At 31.6% G+C, this 11,187-nt stretch overlaps 1 protein-coding gene across 1 annotated transcript; it reads right to left on the bottom strand.

Annotated features, from left to right (window-relative positions):
* Positions 1–2,410: 2,410 nt before the first annotated feature.
* LOC109341621 (piriformospora indica-insensitive protein 2-like) lies at positions 2,411–5,274 on the bottom strand. The gene is made up of 3 exons (XM_019579565.1): positions 4,746–5,274; positions 4,503–4,715; positions 2,411–3,789 (listed from the first exon to the last, which is right to left on the bottom strand). The coding sequence occupies exons 2-3, from the start codon at positions 4,710–4,712 to the stop codon at positions 2,563–2,565; spliced, it is 1,437 nt and encodes a 478-aa protein (XP_019435110.1). The 5' UTR covers positions 4,713–4,715; positions 4,746–5,274; the 3' UTR covers positions 2,411–2,562.
* Positions 5,275–11,187: the final 5,913 nt, after the last annotated feature.

The following is an 11,187-nucleotide window of genomic DNA, read 5'->3' as shown; positions in this document are numbered from 1 at the left end:
TAGTTTGCAGTGGACAAGCAAACGAACCAGGATAAAAATCGTGTTGCAGGATTTTTCTTTATCTCTCTCTTTATTGCATTTAATCGGTTAACTTGTATAGTAGAATTAATTGCTATATTCTGTATCTGTGCTATACTGTCAATACTCTGATAAAATTGTAAGCTCTGTGTATTCATTTCATTATCGATTAATTGTCGTGCAAGTAATCGAATCTGCCTAAGCTTACTGTTTCTGTTTTAATTGATTAAGTCAAGTGCGTTAATCGATTATCCTCATTCTTTTAATCGATTAAATTGGGGTGATTCAGCATTAAGTGTTGAGTTTCGAAAAGCGGATATTCTAACCGCTACACATATTCAACCCCCCTCTAGGTGTATCGTAACCACTGATACCTAACAAAGAACACACAAGAGACACCAGAATTTTAACGTGGAAAACCTTCCTAATGTGAGAAGTAAAAACTACGGGCACAAGCCAGTCAATCAAGCTCCACTATGATCAAAATAGGAATACAAGAGTGTCTCCAAAATACACCACAAAACGTACTCAACAATACATCATACAATAGAGCAATAAGCTTAAAAATGAGAACACAAAGTTGCAGTAAAAACCAGAAAAAATAGCCATTGTTTTGGCTCGTTTTCTACCACCTTGGATGACTTCTCACTGATTCAACCGTTTAGAATGAAGTACCAGAAGTTGTGAACCTGTTGTCTAAATTTCAGCCCGATCCAACGGTAAACGAAGACACAGTCGCAAATATCCTACAGCTGCTATGAGTTCATGCGGATTGAGTTCTTTCAACTTCTCTCTCACTTTTCTAATGCTTCTTTTTGCCTAAACCAATTGCCCACCCTTGCCTCATCTAACCCCTATCAATTAGATTAAATGGGACAAGTGGACAAAAGGAAGAGAGCCCAAACCCAACAAAACTTGCCTTTAATGCAACAAATATTATTAGTGATCAATGAGAACAAATATTCAAGCATATACTAAGATCATATCCATAAGTATGATTCATGTAATAAGAATATTCGCTCTTGGATGCAGTCCCTAAAGAATGTAGTGTTTATATTTTGAATATTTTTCATGTAATAATGGCGTCACAATTTGGATGAAGTTTGTGTCAGAGCACAAGTCAAAGCACTTGACATGGTGACCTCATGCTTGGAAGGACTTTTCATTAGACGTATAAGTCTAAGCTTCTGAATCGACTTCATGTTGGATAAACAAGTCTAGGCTCACACCTATCATGCATAAGCCTTTGTGCTCATAGTTCAACAAGGTGGCTTAACTTTAATGGACATACTTTTTATTGACTCAAATCCAATATATTTATATTTTAAGCATTGAGCTTATTATCCAAAAAATCATTAGTGTTTTTCACATTTTCATATATGTTGCAATGCAAACATTAACATTATAACTAAGATACATGTGATCAATTTTAAGTCTTATGATTATGAGCACAAATCATTGTATCAATCATTGGAGATCATACAGATAGATTATAATGGTTAAGGTGTGAGATCACTAAATCAACATAAGTATATGGATATATTAATTAAACATACAACAACAAACTTATTATCTTAAAATGAATATAATATTCTTATATTTGAGTCGTGTTATGTCTAATTTATTTATATAAATTTAATCATTTATTAATCATCAAAAGTCAAAATTGAATAATATTCATCACATGACTATTTTTGCACAAAGAAAATGATGGTATGGCCTAATGCGACACATCAACAATGCCATTTGATGCAACACTATAGGGACTAGGAGCAAACAAATTCAGGTTTTTCAAATTGAAGTCCATAATGCAATGTGTTAATTGATATGGACTCTATTAGGTCACATCAGTTTTTTTATCTAACTTTGACGTCAGGGTTGTAAATTAATATTAGCTCAAATTGTTGGGACTTGGGACTAAAATCAGACAGACTATAGGGATCTAAAGTATATTTAACGTTATTATTATTGTTAAGATTGTTCAAACATTAATTCAAAGTAGGAATAATATAATGCATAGGTAACAGAGTTGTAACCGCAAAAGGATGTGTAATTCTTATTTTGTTTAGTCTTAAATTCCATTTTAAACAGATTCTTTGCTAGTTGGTTTTTGAAGAATAATAACAAAGATAAGAGAAATGCTTGAAAATAATGAAATATCCTTCATAAAGACATAAGTACTATGTTGGTTTTTTCTTGTTTTCTGAGATAGGAAACAAAAAAAACTCTGGACAATTGATAACTAAAGTCACTATTTGCTTGTGTGAAGTAACTACTAAGAATGAAAATATTGTAACCTCAAATTCAAACTAAAACCTTTTTCCTTTCCTGTTACAAGGACAAAAGGGAACTAGAATGGTACTAACATTATACAGCAAGTAAAGAAAGGAAATGAATAAGGTGATAACTAACTTGTTGGCCAATTAAGAAAATTGAAAAAGACTATTATCACATTATGTTAGAGAACAAAATACAAAACAAAATACAACTTGCTGTAACACCTAAAAGGTTAAAGGCCTAGTAGAACTTTTTCTAGGTTAAGAGCTACAAAATATAACAATCTAGGAATAGACCCATCATAATTATTTTTGCTAGAAAGGTCCACCACAAGCCATTAGTAGCATAGCTAGAAAATCCAATAGAAGGTATAGAATTAAAATACTGGTTCATATCACCATGAAACAACTCATATTTTTTGTAAGATTCTAGTAAATTGACCTCTTTCTGGCATGGTTTTACTCCATATGGAACATGGCTTGTTGATATTACTCCAACTTGGTAACAAAGGTTGGGGTTATTCCATGCACCAAACCTTCTACCCATTTTACCATAAAACTCATTAGAGAATTTAACCTCACCTGTAAGATTATTTCCACTTAGGTAAAGTGCATTAAGACAAGGCAAAGTTTCTAGCTTTGGTGACAGATTTCCTGTGAGGTTGTTATCATTAAGACCCAAAAACCTTAATCTCTTTAATTCTGATATAGACTCAGGAATTTCACCTACCAAACCTATGTTAGATAGTTCCAAAATGACCAAGTTTTGAAGATTTTCCCACTTTAGTGTCCTCATATCTCCACCTAATGGATTATTTGACAAAACCATTTGTTCTAGTGAATACATCTCTTGAAATGACAAGGCCAAGCCACCAGAGAATTTGTTATCCCTAAGGTCCAATAGGGTCAGATTCTTAAGATTAGCAAATTCATTTAGCACATTCCCTTGTAGAAGGTTGTGGCTTATATCAAGCTTCAATGCTGAAGTTAAGCTTCCAAGTGTTAAAGGCAAAGTTCCAGATAATAAGTTTCTGCTTAAATCAAAGATTAATAACTCACTCATGCCACCAAATATATCTGGGATGGTACCAATGAAATAGTTCTCAGCAAGAACAAGCCTCTTCAACTTTATGAGATTTCCAAACTGAGGTGGTATTTCACCTGTTAAACTGTTTTCTAGTATTACTAGTGATTGAAGATTCTTTAGGACACCAAAGCTTGAAGGAATGGTTCCAATGAGACCAGGGTTTGATCTAAACTCCAGTGATTCTAAGGTGTTAGCCAATTTCTTCCAGTTTTCAGAGGGAATGGTAATTGGAAATGTCTTTTGTGATTGGAAACAATTGAAGAAGAATAGAGATTTTAGGTGCTTTAGTTCAAACAACTGTGGTCTGAATTCAACATTTCGAGCACAAACTAGAGAGTTGTCATGGATAGGTCCAATGTTCAAGACAGTGACATACCAAAATCCATTGAACAGATCACAAGAGACCCCCTGCAGTTTAAAACAAAACCATAGTTACAAAAAAATGATAACCGTGTAAAAGGGGAGTCCAATGTACGAGGCTCTGGGAGTTTAACTCATCAGACAACCATTCGGCAGCCCTGTGCACGAGGCTCAGGACTTGAACTCATCAGATAACCATTCTAACTATTGCGCCAAGACTCACCCTCTAATTGATCACAATGTGCTAGGATATTTTATATTATCAATGATGAATTGGAAAAAGAATTCTAATTACATGGTTTAATAAATATAGTGAAGTAGCATGAAATCTTTTGCTTATAACCAATAATATTACAAAAAAGGAGGGCAAATACAACTACTTGTAAACAATTGATAGACAAATGGTTAAGTGTAGAACTAAGCCAAGGAATTTCACTTTTATCTTTGGCATCCACCAGAATGAAGAAAATATTTTGGTTCACATATGAAATCTTATCTAAAACCAAGTCAAAAGGCTCATATGGACCAAATTATAATAAGCCAAAATCAATAAGGGAGCTTGTGCTCAAAGCTTCACTGTTAATTATGAAAAGAAGCCTCTACAAGTCATAAACTAAAGCATATCCAAGTACCTATACTATTCATTCAGAAACTCATTAAGAAACAATGATGTTAGTCCTTATCTATAGCACAGTAAAAAGGTAGTTGGTTGAACAGGTTACAGTATATTGCTACAACTAGGTGTGTCTTGGAAAAAGTACCTGAATAGGAGTCCAACCACAAGGATCTGGATAGAGATCTGAGCCATTCCAGGAATTGCCAACAAAGCCTTGAATAGTGGAATATAGAGCTTCTTGTTCTGTTTTCTCCATTGGAGATACATCAAGTTCTACTTGTCCACAACAACATGCACCAAGAGAGAGTATGAAAATAACAAAAATGGCATGACTCATAATCCTTATGCTCTTCATGATGTTATTGAACCAAAGCAAGTGGATAAGGATTATCAAGCACAAGTGAAATTCAACAGAATCCTACATGAGAATGTCTCCTACAAAAAAAAAGGCAATCTTCAACTAAATTATAACAAAAGGGTCTTGAAGAGAAGGGTGAAACTTGAAGTAGATAACTCAATCCTTCAACATTGAAGAGGATGATATATCACAAATACCACTACATGGGCCCTACAGAAAGTAAGTGGTGTTTTGGAAGAACACAGATTGTAGTAGTATTATCAAGAAAGAGAGAACAAGATCCTAAATTTTTGCTCAAACAAACACAAGTGAATAAGAAAAAAGAGAATGGAGGAAACACAAAAGCTGAGCAATGAGCCTGACCCTCTTTCTTCCTTTGTGTTTATGGAAAAACTAAGGAACTATATATCATATAAGAAAGACACACAACATGTTAGCACAGTTATCGAAGCTCAAGGTCATAATAACAATGGCTTTAATGTGATCAGAGATGTAGTAACTGAGAGGCCTATAACATCAAACCAAACAATAGGCTTTCCTTTTATACAGCTGCTATACAATTTTGGAGGGAAGCAGATTTATTGTTCCACAAAAGTGTGTCACTAAGTATGATTGGTTAAAAAAAATGTATTTAGTTTTAAAAATTTAATAATTGAATATTTTTCTGACCAATTATAAATCTATGACATATAGAATGATACATTTTTTGGCAGAAAATATCCATTCTCTGTGATTCTCTAAAAGATAAGATGAGAAATCACTAATTAGCATTGTGGAAAAATGGAAATTTTGTATCACTGACTTTAGTTTTCTATTAAAAAAGCATTTTTGGTTGTTGAAGGATATAATATGTTAGGATATAAAAGCATAGATTAACTGAAGGGTGATTTTCTAGCTTAACTAGATTTCATGAGTTCTAGTCTATAAGAATGCAACTACCTTAAATACTTAATTAATAATTAGAGTTTTGGTGCATATAATGGTCCAACTAAGCTACAATAAAATGAGAAAAAGATGTGTGTAATGTAAGAGTTTTTTCACTATTAGTCTATCATCTATTAACTATGTATAAATCATGATATTGATATCGTACATTATATATATATGCACTGACATTGAATGAGTTTTATACACTTTTAGTGCAGCATTCACTATTTATATTTGATCATTATTAACTCTTCAACAAAAAGTAATATAAATAATAGCAAATAATATATTGACTATGTATAAATCTTTACCGTGATAATAGAATCCACATATCTTAAACTAAAGAAAAGTGTTGTGTTTGGAGGAGTGGAGAGGTATGAAGATTGCATTGGTAAGGGGGACCATTGTCCATGCAAAAGAAGAGGTTGATGAAAAAGCATGAAAGACAAATAAGGCTTTTATCCGTTATTGCCTTGTTGTCCTAGTGTTTTTGCTGGTGGGTTTTCAACAGCATTCTTGAAAGTATAAGGGAAAAAAGAAAGTTAGAAAGGACAAGAAAGCACAGTGGCTATGACCTATGAAGAGTGCAGTTAATTAATCACATTGCTTCATTGCAGTTAAGTCCAGAATTGGACCATGCTTGTATACCCCTAGAGTCCGTTGGGTCTATTTTTTCCTCAAAATTTGTAGCCACCCATATAAATTACTAATTCCAACTTTATTTATATGTTAATTTTTTAGAGTGCTGTTAATCAGTAATCAATATATTAAATATATTTCTTTTCAATTAAAACTTTCGTTTCTTGATTATTTACTCCATTCGCTCTGTACAGATAATAAAAATTTTGTCAAAAATATTGTCCAAATTAAAGTTATGATAATATATAAAAATGCTTCAAAATTACATACAATAACTTAAGTAATAATCAATGAAAAACGATATGCTTGGTTGAGTTGCTATATAAATTAAAGCATTAAAAACACATCCCTTATTTGATTTTTCAAAAGGTTTTCTATCCTTGTGGGATAGATGAGGTATTGTTGGAATTTGTTAAAAAATGATGAGTTTTTGAAGTGGTTTAATGCACATTAATGATGTCATTTATGATGATTTTTAAGTTTGTGAAATAAAGAAAACTTACTAGTCTCACATTCCTTAGAGGAGGGAAGTTTGAAGATTATCTCGTGCTGTTGACCAGTATTCTAAAGACATTGATTAACATTTGTTAATTTTTAAAGTGTTTGGATTATTAAAACAATTATCACCCTTTTAATATATATTGTTATAGTTTTATTATTTGTATATTCGTCTTACAATCCAGCTATACCAAGAAAATGATAATATAGTGTACATAGAATAGATAGTTCATTTTCCCTAAGTAATTAGAAAGAGGATAGAAATATATTTACTAAAACTTTACTTTATTTTAAATTTTATATTTCTTATACAACTTACTTTCAAATTTCAAAGAAACCCTAAAAACGATATCCTTAATATCCAAAAAAATGTAGTACAAGAATCAAATGAGAAAAATATATTAATAACGTAAGAGTTTTTTACATTATTATTATATTATATATTATTTATTTTTAATTATTATTGACTCTTAAATAAAAATAATTCAAATAAATAATAGATGATACGTCAATTATATATAAAACTATAAGTAAATAGATATTCTACTCATGACTAAATATTGATATGGTTAAATATTGGAAAGCCACCAAAATACTATTGTGCATTACGGCCTATACATTACTCTCCCCACGTGCTAAATGTTATATTTTCATTAAAAAAATATCCAAATGAAGTGAATCTATTTTATTCAAGAGTTTAAAATCTATGTATTAACAGTGTAAAGTTTTTTATACTATCAGCGTATTATCTATCATTGATTTGTAATACTTTTATTTGAAAGTCAATACTAGCAAACAAATGAATAATGAAGATTTACTGAAAGTGTAAAAGTCACTTACACACTGTCAGTGTACACATATTAAATTTTTTATTCAATATCTCCAATATTTAGTATGTTGCAATTTTGTACTCTTATCCTCTCTTTGGTAGAGGAGAGTTAGAGTGGAGAAAAAATAGTGAGAAAGATTGAAGAGAAAATGCAAATTTCTCTTGTTTGGTTTAGAAGAGATGAGATGAAATTTTTGTATGTAATGACATAAATGCCCTTCAATTTTTTCTCTACTTTTTAGTTTTAAATATTATTAGGGACATTTTTGTCATTTGAATCATAACTATCATCTTTCTTCTCATTTTTTATTAAACCAAACAAAAGAGAAAGAGAATAAAATATTTATTTCTATTCATTTTTTCTCATTTTTCTCTTATACCAAACATCACTAAAATCTACTCTATTTCTCATCTTTCTCTTTCTCACTTCTTTATCTATTCTTATTTTCTCTTGTGCAACCAAATAAAGTCTTAATATCTCATCCTTCAAAAATCGTTATATTTTACCCTATGTAATGAAGATACTTTTGGTTTTTATTTAGCATTGAGAAGTTAACTTCATTGGTAGAGAGTTTAAAAATATTTTGTTTGAACATGACCATTCCTTAAAACATCATGATTGGTTATCTATGAGTTAGATTCATTTTGAGCTGATAAAAAAAAATTAAAATATATGCAGAAGTTTTTATATTGTTAATACATTATTCATCATTGATATGTATTACTTTTATTTGAGAGTCAATTGTAATTATGATAGAGATTCATTGACATTATAAAAAACATTTATACTATCAATGTATACATATTAAATCCAAAAAAAAATTAGATTCATTTTGATAATTGAAAGTTTTAAAAGAAAGTATATAGAGGCATATGGTGGGAAATGATATTTTTTTATGTACACGGTGGAAAATGGTATACCAATTGAGATAATTAATCACATAATAAGTCTCAATTCTTTTTTCAAAATGCATATATTGCTTATATATTAAGTAATATTAACAATTCCTATCAGTGTTGCATATGTGGATTTTTTTTCCAAAGATTAATAATGTCTCAAGAAAGGTTAATTGACTTGACTTTCTTGCGGATTGTAAAGAAATTCTACACAAATTTAATGAGAAACATTCCATTTATAAGTCCAAAAATAAGCTTCAAATAAATTTATAATACATTTATTAAAATATTTCTGTTGATTTAAATTAAAACTTAATTATGCACTACAGGAGAAAAACATTACATTTGTTTCAAATTTTTAAAAAGGGTAATGTGGCTACCCTCCATTTAAACTTATTTCCATGTTTACTTGCCATGTAGCTGTCCTATATCTATAGTCTGTACATAGATTGTACACAACTTGTAATTTCTATACATAAAATTACATAAAGTACTAAAGGTTCCATACAAATGAAAATAACCTCATTTATAACCATTTCATTGGACCATCAAAATTGCATAACCACCATTCCACTATAGCTAATGAAACTTATTAAGTGACCCACCTACAAGTGCTTCTAATAGAGGGAAAAGTAGATAAGATCCTAAAGAATAAGGACTCTTGGTGATTTTAGGATGGTCCACACTCAATTATAGGGGAATGGGAAGGATAATAAAATCATAAAAAGTATACCCAAAGCAAACATAGCCCAAGTGCTTTTCATCGCTGGCCTAATATAGCATGATAAGTCTATTTATTATCCCACAATTTTTTGGACCAGCTAGTTACTAAATGCTTTGGTTAGGACTTATGAGTTAGGGTCATACAAATATTGCTAGTTTAAAAAAAAGTTAAATTGAGTATTTCTTTTGGTATATAACAAAAGGTTGAAAGATATCTTTCACCCGTATCATAACTAATTAATTCATTTTAGGTGTGTGAGAAATTGAACATTTAACCTAATACAATATTTGAGAAACTAGTAAGATCTTATATCATTAGATTAACGTATTGTTAGTAGTTTTTTATTGAGTATATTCTGTCCCAAAATTTCATGTTCCAAACCAATCATATCCCACCAAATAACATAAAAATGTTATTTTATGTTATTTTATTTTTCTTTAAAGTATATGGCAACTTTCTATTAGATTGGAATACAACGAAACACAAAAAATGGGATAGTTGATTCTCTAATTGTTTTTTTATTATCAATAAGCTTTTTATTAAGAGGTGCGAGTATGGAAGAGAAATTAAGAGGGAATTGACTTAATCAGCTTTAACTTACTTCACCTATAAAAGTTGCATATATTTAATTGAGTAATTATTAACATAAGACGTGTTCTAGTTCAGAGTTTTCATTTAAAGCACGCTCCCAAACAACGTATTTCAGTCTGCAAGAGCAAGGTTTCTTATTCCAAAATCTACTTTTTATGATCATTAAAATCAGATTTGAATGCTAACTAACTGTACTTCCACAATTTTCAAATTAGAGTCATGTGAGGTTTAATTGTATATAAATAGCCAACACATTTGATAAAATGCGGTGTCAATATATGAATTCAAATTATGTGATGTGTACTCTCCCCATATTCCCAAAACCATTTGGCTATAAAAAATAAAATAAAAAAACTAGGTCGTGACAATGATATATATTGCCATTTTGACATATATGTTATCATGTTTATTATTTGTATCAAGGGTGTTCCAAGCCAATAGATGAAAAATAATAATCCTTTGAGGTGGATAGATTAATGAAATTAAGTAAGGAATTTGGTGCACATTGGGTTGGCATTACTATGGCCAAGGCACAGGGCCACGTACCAGACAAGGCACGGGGCCACGCACCAGACAAGGCACGGGGCCACGCACTGGACATGACTCATCAGTCTCGGTCAGAATGGCTCGGTCATGCACCAAGTCTGGTCCATCTGGCTCGGTCAGAATGGCTTACTCATGCGTCAGTTTCACAAGGTCATATAGGCAAGGCTGCTGCACCAGACATGGACAACATGGTCACGATCACGATGGGCACTTTGATCCATCTAACCTTGCCAAGGTGGCAACACATGGGCCTAATCCTCTTTCTCCTGGGATATATTGTTTTGTATTGCTTAATCATTGTTTACCTAATGATTAAAGCATAATTAGTTACGGAATTAGTTGCAACTAACTTAGTTCATGAGGTTGCTTATCCTTCAAGCAATCTGTTATGGCCTTGGTTATATAAGGCAAGTTGTTTCAATTCTTCAAGTAAGGAAATAATAACGAGTTCATTTCTTTCATAAAAGTAATATGGTATCAAGAGCTTGAAGATCCTCCACATTCCTGCTACAACTTCTACACTGCATCAGAAAGTGATCAAACACACTGCATAACAACAACTTCTTCAAGAGACAAAGGCATCAAGAATGGAAAGCCTTGAAGCAAATCAGGTAACCCAATATGCCTCCAATTACAATGACATACAAAATCCTTACTCTCTGCATCCAGGAGAAAGTCCTGGAGCAATTCTTGTAACACCTCCACTAGATGGAAGCAATTACCACACCTGGAGCAGGGCAATGAAGAGAGCCTTGCTATCCAAAAATAAATTCAAATTCGTCAATGGTTCCATCAAGCCTCCAAGTGAAGTAGACCCTGAA

This window comes from Lupinus angustifolius, unplaced genomic scaffold (assembly GCF_001865875.1).
Source record: "Lupinus angustifolius cultivar Tanjil unplaced genomic scaffold, LupAngTanjil_v1.0 Scaffold_526, whole genome shotgun sequence".
In the NCBI taxonomy this organism is placed as follows: Eukaryota; Viridiplantae; Streptophyta; class Magnoliopsida; order Fabales; family Fabaceae; genus Lupinus; species Lupinus angustifolius.
Note: the sequence above shows the minus strand (reverse complement) of the source record. Positions and strands in the feature narration are given on the sequence as shown.

Bases quoted from the DNA above. Each gene is read 5' to 3' on its own strand.
- LOC109341621 (XM_019579565.1), bottom strand. From the start codon at position 4,712: ATGAAGAGCATAAGGATTATGAGTCATGCCATTTTTGTTATTTTCATA. The intron at 3,790-4,502 runs GTACTTTTTCCA...TTTAAACTGCAG, and splicing joins GTGGTTGGACTCCTATTCAG to GGGGTCTCTTGTGATCTGTT.